Source organism: Parambassis ranga, chromosome 7 (genome assembly GCF_900634625.1).
Source record: "Parambassis ranga chromosome 7, fParRan2.1, whole genome shotgun sequence".
NCBI lineage: Eukaryota > Metazoa > Chordata > Actinopteri > Ambassidae > Parambassis > Parambassis ranga.
The window spans coordinates 21,506,631-21,526,734 of NC_041028.1; the positions used below are offsets into that span (position 1 = coordinate 21,506,631).

The 20,104-nt window shown below is 43.4% G+C and overlaps 1 protein-coding gene across 1 annotated transcript in view; it reads right to left on the reverse strand.

Annotated features, from left to right (window-relative positions):
* Positions 1–14,710: 14,710 nt before the first annotated feature.
* Positions 14,711–20,104, reverse strand: part of LOC114438345 (cadherin-4-like) — a 117,186-nt gene continuing 111,792 nt past the window's right edge. The window contains exons 12-15 of the mRNA XM_028409608.1: positions 19,694–19,930; positions 18,547–18,686; positions 18,286–18,450; positions 14,711–15,716 (exon numbers count right to left, since the gene is read on the reverse strand). Coding sequence (XP_028265409.1) covers positions 15,510–15,716; positions 18,286–18,450; positions 18,547–18,686; positions 19,694–19,930 — 749 coding nt within the window. The 3' untranslated portion in view covers positions 14,711–15,509. The remainder of the gene's footprint in view (positions 15,717–18,285; positions 18,451–18,546; positions 18,687–19,693; positions 19,931–20,104) is intronic.

A 20,104-nucleotide genomic window follows, 5' to 3' on the forward strand; every position in this document is an offset into this window, starting at 1 on the left:
TCAGCATCAGGACACAGCACACAGTGCTACGGCCCTGTCACTGCCTCCTTTAAGTCAAGTGCTTCATGACATCACAAACGTCACCTCCATCCTGTTTTAACTTAGACACTGAAAAACAGTGTCATCCACATTCAACAATATTCTAATTAAATTCCAATTAAAAGCCATCATGAAACAAATTACTATCAATGTGCCTGTCATGGGAAAAAAAAGAAAAATGTGTCATGGTGCACAAACTAATACTTCACTACATGACGCGGTTACTAGCTGTAATGGGACGAGGCCTTAGTGGAATTTTTGAGAATGAAGAATGAAATAAAATGCTAGCTTGCTAACACAGCTTAGCATTAATGAGGCCTTTTTTGTTGGAGAGTGCTGAAAGAGGAGATCTTACATGAGCTTACAGGTCTAGGACAATAAGTTGATTTTCTCCTGCTTTGTTTGCAATTTACTAATTTGAACACTGAAGCCAGGACTTTCCAGAGCGGGCAGCGTAGTGTCTGATTCAGGGGAGTTTATCTGCAGATGCACTGACTGTGGGAACACACTGGGTTCCACAGATATTTATTAATGCTTCTTTTTTAATAAATACACAACACGAACTCATCCCAGTGTGTGTGGGAAAAGCGCTCGCCGTCAGACCTCCAGTTATACACTGTTTTCCTTTCTTGCTCTGAACAATGTATTCACAGAACATAAGTGTGACGAGCTGCTTCTCTAACACACACAGCACAAGATTAAAAGAGGTCGATGCCAGAGTTGGTTTTTGTTTCTGACATTTTTCTCTCTGTCAGCATACAGAAGGTTTCTTTTTAACAATGGCGTCTGTATCAGAGGAAGAAGATGGATGTTCTGATGGAGGAGGGCCCTAAAAATGTCAAGATAACTAATCAAAGCCAAGTATCAATATGCTGACCAAATGAAAACCGATGAGTATTATTTTAGAGGGATTAAAGTCATCATAGGTAACTGGATGGACTTTAAGGACGCTGCTCATCATCAGAGCTGAAAGATGAAGGAAGAAATCTCAAAACCATGTTTTTCCCATCATACACCCTGGTTCTTGCTACACTCTATTTCTGTTTTTTATGTATGTATTATGTACGTAATACTGAATTATCTAAGACTGAATTTGCACATTGAATTTATACAGAGATTACATGTAATCTAACAGAATCAGAAATGTCAGTCTCATTTCTGTATTCATGTTTAAGTCGGTAAAAAAGAATCCATTCTGTCTCGATGTTCCCTGGCTGTCAGCGCTGAAAGGTTTGGTTTAGGATTACAGTCAGAAACATTTTTAAATACTCGCTCTGCTGCTGCGTTCTTGCTGTGTGTGTGTGTGTGTGTGTGTGTATACGTCTGCGTGGAGAACATAGTGTGCTTGTAGGAAGCAAATTTATTTCTAAATTTCGCTTCTATCTCAAAGTGATCTTGGAAAGCAGAGATTTTCAAAGAGGTGAACTGAACTACAGGCGTAATTATCAGCTCTAATTAGTGTTGTATCTACCAGCACTAAATTATCTGCTGCACACTTCAACAGATTGTTAGAGAAAACAACACAAAGACAGTTCACGGCTGCGCTCCCCTTCTGATTTTCTAACAAAAAGAAAAAGGCATTTCAGATTACACTGAGGCTTTTTGAGGTCATGCTACCTCCAACCAACTGGTTCTTCCAGCTGATGATTGACTGGTTGGAGTGGTTCCACTGGGTGGACTGACAACAGAACAGTATCTTGGCGGCTATGTGCTGTCAGGGAAACTTCATGGCATTAAAGGTAGGGGAGGAGGTTTAGAAACCTCAGTGAGAGTCAGCCAGATTTAAAAAGTAAACACACGCCCCTTTCTCTCGGAGCTCACCCTGAAGCCACGCCTCCAACCACATGGACGAGCTGCGGTCTGTGACTTCGGCGATCATGCACGTACCTCTCTGGTGCACAGAGCAGGAAGAGAGTGACAACCAGCCAATACTCCTACAGGGTCCACCCGGAGGATTGGCTGATGTTTTTATGTTTTATAGCTTCAGATGATTCATATTCTTCGTTTTAATGAGAAACTGCCGAACTAATCGGTTGCTATCGGATTGTAAAGAGAAGTTACACTAATTTAACAAAAAGTGCATTAGAAGGAAACCTCCTACCCGACCTTTAAAACGATCAAAACTTAACCAAGCTGTCATTGGTAACAACAACATCATAACTCACCATCATCCCATAATGCATCGTTCATGTGTACTGGACAGCATGACCTCTTGGTGAGGTAGAGGCATGGTTTAAAACGCTCCAATCACTCTGAATGATAATTATGTGAGCACAGAATGTGTCCTCTGTGAAGTGAAAGGAACCTCAGAGCCGTGTGTTCGGGCCTGTTTTTTTCTGCTGGATATGGATTTCCATTACTCAGCATGCTCTGGAAGCAAAGGCGGGAGAGGAGAGAGGAGGTCCCTCAGGGCAGCGAATCAACCTCCGCCTACATTCCCTGCGCATAATTGAACAAATTAGCTATGAACAGCTGTTACCTGTTAAAATGACCCGCGTTCGTTTTATCACCGTGGACAAGAGGTCTGATAGCATCTGCATGCTACAGCTGTCAGCCGTTCTGATTAGGCTGCCGATTCCTCCTTTCAGTATATCATGACAAACATAATTACCTCAACATCTTTTTTTTATGGATTCTACAAATCGCCAGGCGCACACACGGAGCATGCCAAGCGTCCATCCATTACAGCCACGCTCGGCCGGTATAGCCGGTCCACTTGGCTGCTTGGACTTCGTGAAGCACAGGGAGCTCTTTAATGTTAAGTGAAAGCCTGGTGCTGTTTCACCTTTAAAAAAATAAGATCATAGATTATAATCCTTGTAGAAGAACCTCGTAGCCTGACCTTACAGCCTCACACCATTGACTCATCAGCGGTTCTACCTCTTACAAACTGGTGAAGCAGAGAGAGAGAGAGAGAGAACACTTCCTGTGACATGGTCCCTATTTCTAATCAAGCAGAGTGAGCCCAGGGTTAGAAACCTGGACAGTAATGGCCATATATAAAGTTTTGCCATTCATAAGGCTGCAGTTAAGTGGCTGTAAAAGAACAGTTAGAATCAGAAGAGTACAGGTTAATTGCCTTAAAGTGACTGAAAAAAAACCACCTGACCCGGTGGTGGATTTTAAACACAAGTGTGATGTTAGGTTGGAAAATGTTCATTCATTATCTCAATGGATTCAGAGAAAAAAAAGCAATATAATAGCAGAAGTCTTTTAGTTATTACATTGATAGCAACGGTCAAAGTTGTGTTCAAGTTCTGAGGGAATAAAGAAGAGAGAATTACCAAGGTAAAAGCTGCGCTGCTTTCAGCGTTTCTATCAGGTGGAAGGATTTGCTCGGTTGTTTGGATTTTATCGCCTCTGCTGTCTGTGAACGCTCTGGCAACTTTAAGCTTGTTGTTTTGGTGTTTACGGCCAGCAGGCATCAGCGGTTTGGTTCGCCCGCTGTTCACATCAGTGCTGCATCCAGGAGGCGGCTGCATGCTTAGCACCACACGGCAAGCCAGAAAAACATACTGACGTGCTCAGATGCAAATGGGGTTGAAGGTGTTTCAGCCTAAATATGCTTTAAGCAGGTGAGCTATGGGGACCAGTATTCATTGTACTCAGTGTTGGGAAGAATACTTTTAAAAAGTCTTCAGTTACAGAATACAGATTACATGCCCTCAAACCTAATGTAATGTGTTACATTCCTCAGTCTGAGTATCGTATTCTGAATACTTGGATTACTCACTGAGTGCAACAATCAGCCCCTGCTGACTACAGAGGACGCTATAAAACATTCAATAGAAAATGTCCAGACTGTTCCAGCTGACTGCATTCAGTGTTATTGGTTATTCTAGAGAAACAGAAACAGAACGTGAGGTTTTAAACAACGTAACCCAAAGTCATTTTACACACACAAAAAAAATAGTTGAATACGACCATGAAACACACTCATTTTACCAAAACCAGCTGACTGCAAGGGACACGTTCGTACTTAAATGTTTTGGACGGAGTTAGCTAGCAGCTAACAGCTAACTAGTTCACTCCTTCAAGTGACGCTCACAGTGTACCGGCATCATGACTGAGGAGCATTGAGCACGCAGCGCTCCATCCTCAGACTCTGACCCCCATCAGTCCGGCTGCTCTGTCCTCTCTGTCCTCTCTGTCCCCCGCTTCATGCAGCTTTCTGTCCAGTTTGCCGACATGAACCAAAAACTTTAGCTTTGATCAAAGATGTTGTATTGACGGTAAGAGCTCTCACTGACTATTCACCGTCATACACTCGTATATGCTCACACAGTGAGACCAGCGATAAGGAGTCAGACATCTGCCGTAAACAGGATCTTTGTTGTAAGAAGACGATGATTTTTATGTGACTCGTTTCATCTAGTAGAGTGAAAAAACACACCGTTGTGTAACCCACTGATTTTAGAAATGTAACTGTATTCAGATTACCACGTCTTTACACTGTAACTGTAATGGAATACAGTTACTATTTTTTTGTATTCTAATAACAACGGTACATGTAATCTGTTACTCCCCAACACTGACTGTACCATATGTCAAGATGCTTATTCCTGCTGTAGAGTTGAGCATTTGGACATGAAGGTCTGCGGGGACTGACTGGCTTTTAACGGGGGCTTTAAGGAGCTACTCAGAAGAAGAAGAAGAAGAAGAAGTGTGGCTGGAGTTTAAGAGACTGCTGCGTTATTTTTTAAAAGAAAAAAAAAATCTCAACTTTCTAATCAGAATCCCCAAGGAGCAGAACAACAGCAGCAGCATCACACACACCAGTGATTCGCTCTTTAAAATTAAACTTTCTCACAGCTGGATGAGCATTATAGTGCATATATTTGCACTAATGCTTATATCATTACAGGTTCCCCTGAGCTGGTTAAACTTTGCAGTAAATGAGGAAACGCATCCTGAATAAAGAAAAATTAAACTCCTCCTTCTTGATTATGTGACCCCCCCCCATCCATAAACACAACGGGAGCCATGTGTGAGGGTGATCTGTAGGCTCATAGAGAGAGGACTGGGAGCAGAGCCGGGTCTCATTTATACAGAATTTGGATTGAATATCTTTTGGACGATCGCTGACTTGGAAGCTTAGAGTGATTTCACAAACCACCACGAAGTTTTCTTAGAAGAGCTCAGTGGATACATGAAACAAGCCAAAGGAAGATCGAGACTCGATCAGTCAGGTCCCCCGTAAGGAAGACGGTAACCTCTCGAGACTCCTGGTTTGTGTGGAAATGTAGAAAATATGAAGACTGTAGGGGATTCGATCACAGAGCATTTCACACCAAGAAAACGTCAGGGGGTTTTTTCTCAGCCTGCCTACCGCACAATCCCTAATTCCCAATCCGGTATCTTCAGATTAATATTTCAGATTCCACTCATGGAAGCAAAGTGTTTATTGTTGCGCTCATAAATCAAACATGTCAGTCCACTTTTTGGTGAGGGTTTAATGGGAAATAAATTGCCTGGACATGGACTGTTTGTTCCCTTCCACATGAAGAAGTTTAAAGATTTGATCAGGGGGCTGCTGACCAGGCTGGTTAGAAGAGTTTAATGTGTTGTTTTCTACGATGATATCCAGGCTAATGCAGCCGCTCCATCGCGGCCATATTATGTGAAGCTCTGTGCAGGTGTAAGTAGGGACAGAGGGCCGGAGGGTGTTGACAGTGCGTGTGTGTGAGTGATAGAAAGCCACTCCGTGAATAGCTGTGGAGCGTAATGTGATTTGAATGTAAGAATGGAATCTCAATCTGATTTCAGGCAGTAGTATGGGCCCAGAGCTTCTCTCCGTTATCTCTGTCCCTGGCCAGCCGTAATGCGGTCAGCTGCAGCTGCTGTCTCCGGGGTGTGGTCTCACTGACACAGGAGGACACATTATCGCCTCCCAGCTCAGCATTCAGGACCCCTCTTTGAAATGACGCTCATCATATCAAAACTCCATACCTGCCAAGTTGTGGTGTAAATTCTATGGAAAGTTTCCTGATGGTGTGTGTGTGTGTGTGTGTGTGTGTTTTGTGGTTCTCTTGACTGTTTGAACTCACTCTCATTTCTCCTGAGATCCCACTCCTCCCCTAGAGCGCAGTTACTCTCCGAGAGGATTAGATGTGGAGTTCACTGCAGGGGCATCAGGCAATCTGCATACAATGCCCACCGTGGCTGTGAATAAATCAACATCGATGTAAGACAATAAAGCCAATGCGCTGTGGCTATTTGTTTATTCTTATTACGCAAAGCAGAGCACTTTGGCTCGTTCTGAGTAAACGCATTACTCGAAGAGGCTTCAGGACTCCAGCCTGCACACCCCGTGCCATCTCCCCGCGTGCTTCCCTGTCTGTGTCCAGAGGTGGTCCAATAGTCCACTAAAGCAGCCATTAGATGGATATCCAATCAGACTTAGGGCCATTCCCTTCCTGCTGCATTTTCTGAGAACGTCTGCTGCTGCGTCCTCAGGCCATCACAGAGGAAATGAAAGTCACTGATGGAGCATAGGAAGAAATGGTACGGATAGATAGATGACTGGTCTGACTGTGTCCACAGAGCCCCCCCAGAGAGAGGCAATAAGCACTGCTGCGTATACTCAATTTCTACTGAGGACATCAGGACTATAAAATAACACGTTTGGTTTCATGAAGTAAGCAAAAAAGTGTAAATAAAAGAAAGTTTGCCTTCTTTTTTTGGTAGAGCTATAGCAGCTTTACATAGTTTTTATTACAGCATTCACTCAGCTGTCATCACTTGTTTAACTCCAATGCATGATGATCAGTAGGTCCTTTAATGAGCATCGCTAGACAACAAAAAACAGAAATATTAGTTTGGGTAGAAAAACTTCAGAGCAAATTCTAAAATTTAAGGGCCACTAATGCAAGGTAAAAAAAAAGTTAATAGTACCAAAACTGGCATTTGATTTGACATCACCTGCCACTGGGCATCAGTAGGACGTGGGATAACCCTCCTAGAAACACCTGTGCAGATGGAGGACTTATGTACAATGATTACTGTTTGTGTTGCTATCAGTACTACATAACCCAGCAGCAACCTCCGGCTGACATCACAGAGGGTCCACCTATAGCTTTATTTACTAAGAAAATTTCCACTGGTCAATCACAAATCACGCTTGTTTTCAGTGCTTCTTCCACAGCACTGATTTCTTCACAGTAATTTGATAATGCACAGTCGATGCTGACATGTGGCTCTGAAGCACTGATGTGGGCTCTAACCTGAGGGGCTGGTAATCAGTGATTTCTGAGGCTGGTACCTCTGACGAACAGAGGAGACTCCAGGTCTTTTTCAGCCCCTGGTGGGGGTGGTCTTCAAGAGGTCCAGCTTTTACAGATCTCCGTATCTTTATGTAATGATGGACTGTTTCCTGATGGCCCCTCTCATGGATCTCTAACATAATAAAACACTTGATACAAGACTCTTCTACTCTACTTCGTGTTTACTTTTTTTTTTTGGTAAATGATGTATAGACTTTAAATTATGATGTCTAGAAAAGTAGAAGCCAAGTGTTTTCTGAAGATAAGTAGGGATGCTAAATCATCCATTATTATAATTAATGATGTCATTAGTGTAACTTTATGCTAGTGTACCTTATGGGTGATTTATGTCTGTTTTGATGAATGGTTGCAGAGTTCTTAACATGCACCACTTGCACCTGCATTGTTTCTTATGGCCAGAAGAGGGCGACTCCAGGGTCAGCATGGGAGTCTATGAAAAAAACGACTTCAATTGAATTTTATGGTGTAAAACACTAGTTCAGAGCCTTCTGTAATTCTGCGTGATGCTTTTATTTTGTAAATTCTGGACGCATTTTGAGCAATAAAGTAGGCTATGCATAGGCTGTGGACGTAGCATAATGTCTGTGAAGACCCTCCTTCACGGTCAAGTTATATCTAAGAGTTTCAATCAGACGGCACAGCACAGGAAAGCCAGTTCCTGAGACCAGGACTCAGCCATCCATCTAGACCTTGAAGACAGTGGACACTCCTATGAGGACAAAAATGTGCCACCAGTCCCGAGCTAGAGACAAAGACTTTGGGATGAGATGTCACCTCTCATCCTTTTACAACGCAGTCCCGTTCATGGGCCATGTGGGCCAGTGGGGGAAGTCACAGTGGCTGTGTCGTTTTTTCAGTCCAAACATTCATGCTTTCTGTGAAATCTCTCTGAAAAATAAAAGCCCCTTTCTAGACAATAAATGAGTCATATAACGAATTTTCAGCAGTGGCCTTGCATTTCTGTCCACAATGTGACAAAAACATCTCATCCTAGTACACGTTCATGTTAAGAAATACATTTGTTTTTCCTCCCTCAATACTTAGTGCCATTTAGCAAAAAAAAGGAAATATGCAGACTAATTTGTGAGTCTGGGAATGGTTCATTGTAACTTTCAGGGGACATTTACTGTTAATGCCAGTCACATAATAGGAGAGCATACAGCCGCCTCTCCTACATCTCCTCCCAAGGACAGGACTGTGACCAAAGGTGTTGCCAGATAGATTTTCAACATTTCTTCCATAGCCTTTTCAAATGTATCTTTTGATTTGATTATTAAATATATCTAACATAATGTGAAGTGGTACTTCATCTCTTCAAAAATGTTTTTTTTCATAGATTCCAGATAATATCCTGTTCTTATCCATGGGGTCTCCACTGCAGCTGCGCACGGTTCAAAGGTACTTAGCAGTGTGCATTAAAAACAACAAACAAACAAAATACATTATCCACAAACACAAGTTCAATATGCAGACACAATAAAAACCAATTACAAGCAATGTAGAAAAATGGCGGCTCCCTACCTCTAATGCTGTACTGAACTCTGATTAGAAATCCATTCTTCCATTATTGATGCCTTTTAGTCCACAAGTGTCCGCTGATCGAAATGTAGCAAACATATAAAAGTATTCCAAGTTGTAAAAGCTCTTACATGGCTTCTAATTCCACTGTCGGCCATCTTAGTGTTGATGTGTTTGGGTACGCTTGTTTTCTTTAGCTTCCTGCCTTCATGTGGTGGAGTCCCCACCATGGTTCTGTTTAGTTTCTACACCTGGACAGCCCTCGCAGTAGATCAAGCGCTCCCACCTGAAAGACCACTAGGCAATAACAAGAGCTCTCATTGGCTGTAAACCTGTCAATCATTCATGGTTGTAGCCAATCAGCTTTTCTTTTCAATGATGGTGACCTGGGCCATATTTGCATATTTAAGATGCAGCAGAGTGGTGTGGGTCCATCTCCTGGCAAGGATACACATGGAGTTTTCAGCCAAATCTGACATCATTAATATTTAATCTCTTTTTTTTCCCACATAGAATCCACAAGGAAAGCGTTGACCTGCTCAGCCTCACTAGTAAAGATGTTACAATAAGTTGCAGCGCAGATCGATACCAGCTGTGAACCACCCACACGTGTAAAATCCGCACAGGGTCAAACATTCTGCATGGGGCAATCCTGATAATTATGTGACTGTTACCTGAACTAATCTATTCTGACTCACCTGTCAGGATGTCAGATAAATCAGCCTGTGAACCCTGCAGCCGGGCCGGCGGGAGGTCAGGAGCAGCTTCTCCTGTTTGTCTTGTAGTATGAGGAGGAAGATTTGTGTGTCCTTGTGTTGGTGTGCAGCAGCGGGGCTTAGTCTGTCTGCGGGTGTGTGTTTGACGTGCTCTGACAGGTCAATCAATGAGGAGGCGATGCAGTCTGCTGTTGGTTCGTTGACCTGCTGCGCTAACAGAGAATAAAGAGGGGTCATCTCATCCCGCTCCTCGCTCCGCCATGACAGTCTCTACTGATTGTTGAATTCCTTTCATATTGTAAGTTACTGTTTTCACTGCAGGCGTGAATTAGATTAAAAGTTGAAATGTCAAAAGAGGGTGTTTCACTTAAAGGTACGATTTTTTTTGCTGAAGGAACTCGTGTTTTTGGCAATAAAATACAAACCATACATTTCCCTTATTTATGACATTCTCAATGCTTAAAAAGACTCAATCAAAAGCCCAGATTATTATCTTTTCATCTACAGAATATACTGAGCAGTATGCTCATTGTAGACATAAGCTTACCAAATTTATTTCTCGTTCTTGTTTCCTAGCAACACTGATCCAATAAACAGCTCATGAAACTTATTAAAAAATATTACATTTTTGGAACAAGTTTTTTTTCTTACTTCTCTTGTGCACTGAGGAACAGAGTTCATTGAAAGTTAAAGCAAAGACAAGTGTAACATGGACTTCTTAGCAAGTATCTTTTCTCTTTCAGATTTCCATGGTGACCACATTTGCAACACAAAAGTGAATTAAAGCTGCAGAGCACGAAAATGAAAGAAAGAAATGCACCTCTGCTTCAGCTGGGAAAGGCTTCTTCATTTCACCTTGGGACGACGTCTCTGTCTGGCACAGCTGACAAATGAACAGCCTTGATTGTGTTGATCATTTTAGGCGATGTTTGTTCATTGCTGGCACAAAAATCTAATTTAGAATATGAAACTCAATCATCAGCATATTAAAGCGGTGCAGACAGAAACACATCCTGATTTCTAATTCTCTTTGATTTCTGTTCAAACATGAGTTCCTGTAACAGAAAAAAACCCTTACCTTGTTACAGCACACCGCCAACATGACATGCATCTGTTCATGTCAAAGTATTGGAAATATTGAAATATTATTACAATTACCCAGCAAAATATATACTCGAGTAAAAGTAACAATCCAACTTAAGTAAAAGTCTTGAGTACTTACTTTTAAATGTACTTAAAGTAGTACAAGTAAAAGTACTCATGCACCAAATATATATGATTGATTTCCATTGCAAAGGATCTGATCAGGTTAAAATAATCAAAGAAATCATCTTAAAATTAAAACTGACAATGTGTAGTTAATGAACAATTTCAGTCCAGAAGCAGCTGTGGACAGGTCTGTGTGTCATGAGGCAGGCTGTGGGCATCAAGTGACCAGAGAGGCTGCTGATAACAAACAGGCATTCAGCATGTTTACTGTGTCAGTGTTCCTGCTTCAGATTAAAGGCAGGGTAGGAGATTTTGAAAACTCAGTGAGAGTCGGCCAGATTTGGAAAGTAAACACACGCCCCTTTCTCTCAGAGCTCAGCCCGAAGCCACGCCTCCCAATCACATGGATGAGCTGCGGTCTGTGACTTCGGCCATCATGCACGTACCTCTCTGGTGCGCAGAGCAGGAAGAGAGTGACAACCAGCCAATACTCCTACAGGGTCCACCCGGAGGATTGGCTGATGTTTTTATGTTTTATAGCTTCAGTTGATTCATATTCTTCGTTTTAATGCGGAACTGCTGAACTAATCGGTTGCTATCGGATTGTAAAGAGAAGTTAACACTAATTTAACAAAAAGTGCATCAGAATGAAATCTCCTACCCGACCTTTAATGTTATGATTCATGTTCATCAGACATTCATGGATAGACCTGTGTTAGCAGACAGCAGCTAACTAGTTAGCTCACTGAGCCAGAGCACCGGCATCATGACTGAGGCTCATTATAGAAACACAGCTGCAGCGTGACACCACCTCCATGCAGAGTCTGACCTCACATCAGTCCAGCACAGTGTTCATCACATGGAACAAGTAACTTTAAACACTGTAGAGTAGAAAGTACAGGTAACAGCTGCAGCATGTAATGGAGTAAAAGTATAAAGAATGCACTATTACCTTTACTTACGTACAGTAACAAAGTACAAATACTTTCCACCACTGGTAATAAAAAGCTACGTTATAACAATAATATTTTTAAAAGTTGCCTGACTGCCAGAAACACTTAAGTTAACAGTTTTAAAGTATTCCAGCACATTAGCACTAAGCAAAAATAACAGAAGTGTGAGGAAAGGCAGCGCTCGCAGGAATCAGCGGGTGACAAAGAACAGACAGGAGCCAGTGTTCTTACAAGGAGGGGAAGTTTTTATTTATAACACATGGTGCTGACAGGGAATCTCCAGCTCAGCGTCTATATTACAAGGTTGATCTGCAAGGCTGCGCATGTACTGTACGGTATTTAGAAACCAAGATTGCAGTGGCACTATAAACACACGCTTGAAACAACAGACTCTTTCCTTTTTTTTGTTTTTTTTTCATTGTTTTCTTACAAAATGGTACAAACAACAATACAAAATATTTGTGCTGTTGACAATTTACAAAAAAAGTCCTTTGACTCGATAACTGTGCAATTCTTTTTTCTGCATTTTTATTTTTTCCTCTCTCTCCTCCTCTTAGTACGTGAGTATGGTACACCAGAATCCCTCCTGGACCGGCAGCCTCTGTCATGCGGGCTGCAACACTTGTTGAACTGTTGTATGGTTACCGTAATAGAACTCATCTGTCCATTATTATAAAAAGACACATGCAAAAAAAGCTCCAATTGTACAGTTACACTTCGCCTAACTTGGTCTGTTTAGCTTCAAGCAAATTCTACATTATGTACACTTGGACTTGAATAGCAGTAGGAGAACTGGTATGAAGCACTGCTGCCACAACCTCCTTGTGTCACATGTGTGTGTGTGTGTGTCCAGGCAGTGTGTCCTGTAACTGACACCAGAGAAGCAGAGACAGAAGTTAGAGTCGGACTAGAGCAGTGCAATAGTTCTCATTTGCTAATTCTCCCCTCGTTTAAACGAGGGATGATCAATAAGACTTCGTTCCCCCTCTCGAGCTGCATTCTTGGGATAAGGTTTGACTGCTGATGATGTTGCTGCCATGTGTGATTGTGAGTCATTGTTAACATTCAGTTCCATATAATGGCATTGTGTTATGTATGACACAGTTGTACAGGTCGGATATCTTGTCTGAAGTGTGTGTATGTTGGCGGGTGGATCCTTGTTCTGATATAAAGTGAATGTTTGACTGCTGCTGAACTGGCTCGTATAATATTGAACACTCACGTATATACAGTAAGGCCTAGAGGAGTGAGTGTGTGCGCGAGTGCACGCTGTACAAGTTGAAGCGGAACGTTTGCGCCACGATGAAGCGAAAACTTCGGGAACAGCGACACGGTATGGCTGTAAGGTCGTCCGGAACCGTGCAGATTCTCTTAAAATGCACATGGCTTTCTGTGAAATATAATCTGCCAGGTATTTGTTTGTTTTTTTTAACAAAAAATAATAATTGTAAGCAACCAAATGTATAAAAAATGTTCTGTATATACAACAGTTATATGTCAGAAAGAATCCACAGATAGCAGAAAAGTTACAGCTGTGTTTATTCTGTGAGGATGTTCCGTCCTGAACCGTCTCTACAATCCAAGGTGCTGTTTACACCCGTCCAGCTATGGCGGTGCTATTTACACCTATGTGATCCACCATGCTGCTACCCTGTTGAGCCTTTTTTTTTAATTACACTTGATGTTCACTACCACATTCTCATCTCTTCAAAATTTGCAGCTAAAAATATCCATTTATCTCATCACAAGTCAATTTCCTCCCGCCCACTCTGAAAGTACTTTTTTTTTTTAAATTAAAGATTTTTTTAAATCTAGCCAGCAGGTGAGGAACAGTGAAAAAGCAGCAGGGAGAAAAGGGGAAGTACATATGGCAGATCCTTTTCATCACATATTCTGAAGAAGTTTTCATAATTAATCGAAGAACTGGTCAATCCACGCCGTGGAGCCACTGAATGGGGCACTCAGAAGATAAGGAATGATTAAACCTTTCTATCATCCACCAGCATCTCTCAGGCCCCTCTGTGTTTTGCATATTTAAATAATTTAATACATAGACTCTGTTTTCCTCCCCCTCCTCCTCCTCCACAGTTTTCTGCAGTTATAGTTTCCGTGGGCCTTGGAATATGATCACAAAAGCCCATGGGTAAGTGCTGCTTTTTCATTAAGTCACAACAAAACTGTCTTTCAGAGAAGTCTGTCTGGTAGAAAAGCGTCGTTACTGAGGCTTTAGTTTTACTTTTCTGCTTTGATAAAGTGCAGAACTTCACACAGACTTTTTTTTTCGTCTTTTTTTGGGAACCTCTTGAACTTGAAGCCAGAAAAATTTCAGGAAAAATTTTCAAATGGATGAAACTCTGCCTGAAGACACGACAGTCCCTGGCTGAGGTTCAATTCCCCCCTAGTTTCTAGTCACAGAGACCAAAGTTTGCATGTAAAAAGTTTGTGGAGAAACAACAGCGAAGCAACAAAAAGACACAAAAAGAGCTCAGATGTCTGCACTAACAGAGCTGTCTAGTGATTTCTGTTCCTTCATGTTTGTACAGTTTATAGTTCTCAATTACCTTTGGGTGCAGGAATACACATGCAAACCTTAAATGGTGGTGAAGGCAGAGTCTCCTTAAATAACCCTCATACACAGTAACATTACCTCAAACTGAGGTGCAAACACACACACGGCTCAAAACAAACACAGCTGCTTACCGAAGCCACGACAAATAAAGACACACAACGCATTTCATGTCCCATTATGTATGCTTGTGATTTCAGCAATCACATTCAAGTTGGCTGTGACCTATAGGAGCACAGATATGCCTGACTTGAAGAGTTAATGATTTGTCATAACTTACAGACACACTGTAGGCCTATGTACAGTACGTCTACATAAAGCGCCCTCGTGAGCCAGGCGCCGAACCTCCGAAACAAGCGCTGGCTGACTGATCTCCCGCAGCTACCGCGGCCCTGCAGGACGGGAGAAATGACAAAGGAGGTCTGAATTAAAGGGTCTTGGGAGGGGTGTGTGTGTGTGTGGGTGGGGGGAGGTGGGTGTGGGCATGTAAGCCCAGAAAATGGCAACCAATCCTGAGTTAACGGGAGTCTGCTAAAATACGCACCACTGAAGGCACTTTTTTAAACAACAGTGCTTCTGTTCTAAGTAATTCAAGTTCAAGAAAGAATAACCAGGGCCCTCCGTGCAGGGAGGACTTTCATATCTCTGTTCTCCTGTTTTTTTTCCCTTTTGTTTGCCTCAGACAAAGCAAGCAGCTCAACCTAAAGCTTCTTCAGAGAGGCAGGCAGGGGCTGACAGCGAGGGAAAAGTAAAAACCCTCAGGATCAGAGACCGGTGTGGAGCCGCATGGGTGGGGGGGGGGGGGGGGTCCTTACAAAATAATGATAACAAACAACACAAAGCTACACAAACTAAAGTGTAAACGAAATCTGACAAAGTAACTGAAACCTACAGCTGGTGAAAAATCTTGAATGAAACACAAACAGAAGGAAACACACACTAGAAGAAGCCTGGACACCAGAGCTTCCTGTTCAGTCTTAGACGGGCTTAGAGCAGGAGCCGGTTGAGAAGAGCACCCGGAACGGACTCGTGGCGCTGGTCCTCTGTGGTGGGTAATTTGATTGGTTGGTCGGTCAGTGTGAGCATGTCATTGTGTGTAGTAGACTCGTTTGTTTACGGGACAGAGCGTGGCAGGCCAGCTGACGGGGGAAGAAGTCGGGGATTGGAGGGACGAGGGTGTGTGTGTCTGTGTGTAGGTGTGTTTGTGTGTGTAACTGGACAAAATTTATTCTTCATCTCCTCCTCCGTACATGTCGGCAAGCTTCTTGAATCGGGGGCCCCAGTCGTTGAGGTAGTCATAGTCCTGGTCCCCCGTGCTGGAGGAGTTGAGGGAGCTGACAGAGCCGGCGGTGGAGCCGCTGCCTTCGTAGTCAAACACCAGCAAGGAGTCGTAGGGAGGGGCTGTGGGGTCATTGTCTGCCGCTCGGAGGCCCTGAGGAGGAAGAGAAGGGATCTGATGAAACAGTTCCTAGAAGGCAAATGCACTGGAGCCTACTCTCCTTAATTTAATCTGACCTACCCCCTTACAAGCTTAAAGTGGACATGTGTAGCATAAACGGCCATTTAAAAGGTCACTACAGGCTTCATAGTAAACTGATCAGTCAAAACTAAATAAACAAATATGGACAAACATTAACATTCATTTATTGCATGTCCCTTTGATTTCACAATGCTTCATTTATTTCTATTGCTAATATGCAAATGATGGGGGTGGGGTTATTTTTGATCAAAGCAGCTGTTAGGGCCATCTTGTCCTTGAAGTCTGACAGTAGCATTAAGCTAACCAGCAGTGACAGCTTGGACAATACCGAGCTAAAAGTGATACAAGGGAGGTCATGTTTGAACTGCTACCAGGGACTTGTGATTGTGATTGTCCAGTGTCATGTTTTGTCTCTTAAGTGTCCGTAGGCTAGCTTAGCTGAACAGAAAACCTTCCCCTGGAGGGGATGGATGCTGAGGTGCACTGTTGATTTGCCGCACCAACAAGTCCGACACGGCTCTCTCTGTTTGACTTTCCAGCCGACAAGATTGGATGTAGCAGCCAACCGACCTTCTGATCATCCTGACTGCTGCTATAGATACTTGCTACTGGTAATGTTGTTTTTAAGCAGCATTATCAACAAAGCATTGGTGCACTGCTGCGAAGTTGCTATCAGCGGCCTGTCCATCGTGGCTCTGTCCATGTTTGACCTTCCCTGGTTCCTTGCCTGTTGGGCAGATACGGTAACAGGTAAGTAGTGTGCTATTTTGTTCTGTTCTCAGCCAGGATGATGTCCTGATATCACAATATGGAAACCCTGTCTAGCACAAGAGGGAAGTCAAACATGGAGGGAGCCACGGCAGACTTGGTGAGCTTTAAAAACCTTTCATGCTTGTTTACATTTTGGTCGCTACAAATGCCAGCATTGCGGCAAAGAAGAGGGTTGTCTCGTTATAGACACTCACCACTTAAGAGACAAAGCACGAAAGTGGACAATCCTGACTAACTATAAACTTTATTACTGCATCCAGCAGCAGTACAAACATGACTTCCCCTGTATCGCTTTAAGCTTGGTAATCACTGTTGAACTGAAAGGACATGTTTTTCTGAAGATAGCCCCGCCCTCTCCATTTGTATATTAGGAACAAGCGGCAACCTTTGGGGCTCAAACTTGAAGTCCATGCGGAAGTGTAGTTCATGCCGCAACCACTGGGGGCTGGCTCTAAAAGCGAGTCATTTCCCATAGACTCCCATGTTAAAATGGCCGACTTCACAGCAGAAATGAACATGTTTACAGCCTGGTACAAAAAACCACTGTGGTCTCAGATGATAGGTTCTCTTCTAGTGTCATTTGTAGGGGGGGTGAATTTTTTTACAACTCACTCGTTTCAATTATATTCGGACTTAAAATTATGCATAATTATGGGCGTTGCCGCTTGAGTGACAGACGGTTGATGTATCACAGCGTGAGTTTCCTGCTTCCACGATCACCCGCCCCCCTAAACCCCGCTGGTGCCCCCCCTCTTTGTCCATATTTGGAGTTTTGGCGGACGTGACGCTACCAACATGGTGGCGGTCAGCACGTCCCGGAACCTCCCACCGAGCCTCAGAACGGCTCTTCAGATGTCACGGAAGCTCTGTCCATAGTTGTTACTGTCAATGATTAGGAATGGACACAAATGGAATGCAATAGATGGATATTTATTTCATAACCATGCATTTTGTGATTCACACACAGTCACTGTGCCTGCATAAATTAGAATGTATTGTATAAAAATAAAGACACATCTGTGCAATCAGACCTTATTCATTTGTATTTATAGTTTGATGTAGTCTGCTCACACCTACACACCTGTTTCAAAGAATGAGAAAGTGAGGTGCCATTGACCTTAATCTGAGGCAGGTGAAGAGAACGGACTGCATCCACTCCATGGAAATAACAAGAGACGCTACGTATAAAAACCTAAAAAGCCTCAACCCCTGTGGGTACAGTGCGTGGCAGAAACACCATGTGTTTGCCGTGTTTGTGTTTAACCAGACTGCTGGAGCGAGATCAGGTGAGTACATGATAGAGTAGAGTGTGTGTGTGTGTGTGTGTGTGTGTGAGAGAGAGAGTGAGAGAGTCAAGGCTGGATGGATCAAAGCTGAACAGCTGCCAGCACCTCTCGAGTGTGAACGTGCTGTCACGAGTCTGTCAATCAGCATTTTCTCGCATCAGTGTGCCAACGCCGGGGTTGTGTGCGTGACAATGTGTGTGTTTGTGTGTGTGTGAGTGAAGCTGGCAAAGTGATGGAAGCTGTAAAGTAAAACAAAACGTACAGTTTCCATCAGCGTGCTGGACTTTACATATTGAACAGCATCCAGAAATGACTAATCACATTAAATGTCAGATCGATGCAAAGTGGAAGTGAGAGGCCGGCCCACTGTGGGAGAAACAATCTAATGACTGTTGAGCCTCTGTGCGTGCAATATGTAATGTATGTATGTGTGTCTGCTGTAGGTGTGTGTTTGGTAAATTCACCTCATGGATGAAGTCCCCAATGTCTCCAGGGTGGGGCACCACAGGTCTGATGGGATACTGGGACTCGGGGATGATGGGGCGTTCGTCCACCCTGCGGACGCCGGGCGGCTTGCTGATGATGTGCTCCAAGGAGTCAGGCTGCTGCAGCTGGCTCAGGTCGTAGTCCTGCACAGTCACAGAGGTACGGATGTGTCAGAGAGGGACAAATGACAACAACACACGAGTGTATGTATGTGTGCATTTCTGGGGGGGGTTTCTCACTTGGTCTTCTTCTCCTCCTCCCTCTTCATCATACTTGAGGATGTTGTCTCTGACGTCATCCTCTGGGTCAATAAGCAGCTGCTTTGTCTGCCTCTCCTTCTCTCTGCGCTTGATCCACACCACAAACAACAGCACCATGCCTGCAATGACACACATAAGGCGCACCACGATCACAACAAAGAAAACAGGAAGTAAACAAGTCAAGGCCTGTGTCTCCCATCATGGCATGTTGGAGGAATAGATGTAAGTGTGGCCGATAATCCTTCACTTTGCGTGTCACTATTCACCATCCTACATCAGCGTGGGAGCACAAGCCAGCCTTGGAGGGTGTGTTTTCTGAACCACCATTCACACAACCTGTGACCTGCACCTTTATTCCACCTCACTGTGCTGTGTGAAACACACAGAGGTGCAGTTTGTTGTGCCTCTTTTGTGTCTCTGAGCCCACATCAGAGGTAACAGTAACAGAGGCGGGTTGTCCACTGTGTGAACTGATCCAATGAGGCACCGCTCTTATTACTCATACAGTGTCTTCGCTTTAAATCTGTGTGAACGAGCAAAAGAAGAGCAACAGTGGAATAAACAGAGTTGGTTCAGTGGGTCCTCTGTCTCAGAGCAGTTAATAACACACTAATCACACCAAGAGTCCAGTTCAAGTGCAGGTAATTCACCGGAGGTCTTTGTGTTAATGTGCTGCATCATCTTAATTATTTGGATTCGAACAAACAAACAAGTATTTACTCTGAGTCACTCCAAGTTTTCAGTTGTAAGATCATCTATACAACTTTTGAACAACGTTCTTACAGCTGCAGGTGAATTGATCTGCTTCACCGGGCTTTATGTCTGTATGGCGCAGCAGAGCAACAGACAGGCACTGACAAGGCTGATACCAGCAGATATTTACCCCACCAAGAAAAAGAAGATAAAAACCCTCCCTGTCCAGAGTTGTTGGGAGAGGATTCCAGCAGTGGAGACATTCATCTATAATGCAAACCGGTGTCCATGTTGGTGTATTACAGCCTGGTGAATGTTTAATGACTGTGCCCTGAACTGTGCTGTTTTTGAAAAAGAGGCAAATCCAAGCCAATCACAAGCAACTTTAACCTCTCGCACTCTAAACGTGTGGGTGTGTTCAGCTCCGACTCACTGAGCAGTATGATGATGCAGATGAGGATGGAGATGATGGCTCCCGTCCCCAGGCCAGCGGCTGCCACGGCGCCCAGAGTGGTGCAGTCTCCGTTTTCATCACAGGGGCACACTTTCACTTTGATGACCGACCTGTTGGACAATGGAGGATTCCCCGAGTCGGACACAATAATGGGGACTTCGTACACTCCAGGCTCCAAGTACACCTGGTACCGAAGACCCAGGCGTGCATAATCACCTGTGTAGAATGAGAAGAAAAGAGGTTATTCCTCAGGCCTGAATAAAGCTGTTACACACACCTTGTCTTTTGTGTGATATAATTCACAGTTAGAAGTTTGTACCTCATCTTTTAATTCTGTTTTTTGGGTAAAAATCGCTGTGCCATCATTTATTTAGCACAAATTAGGCCAAC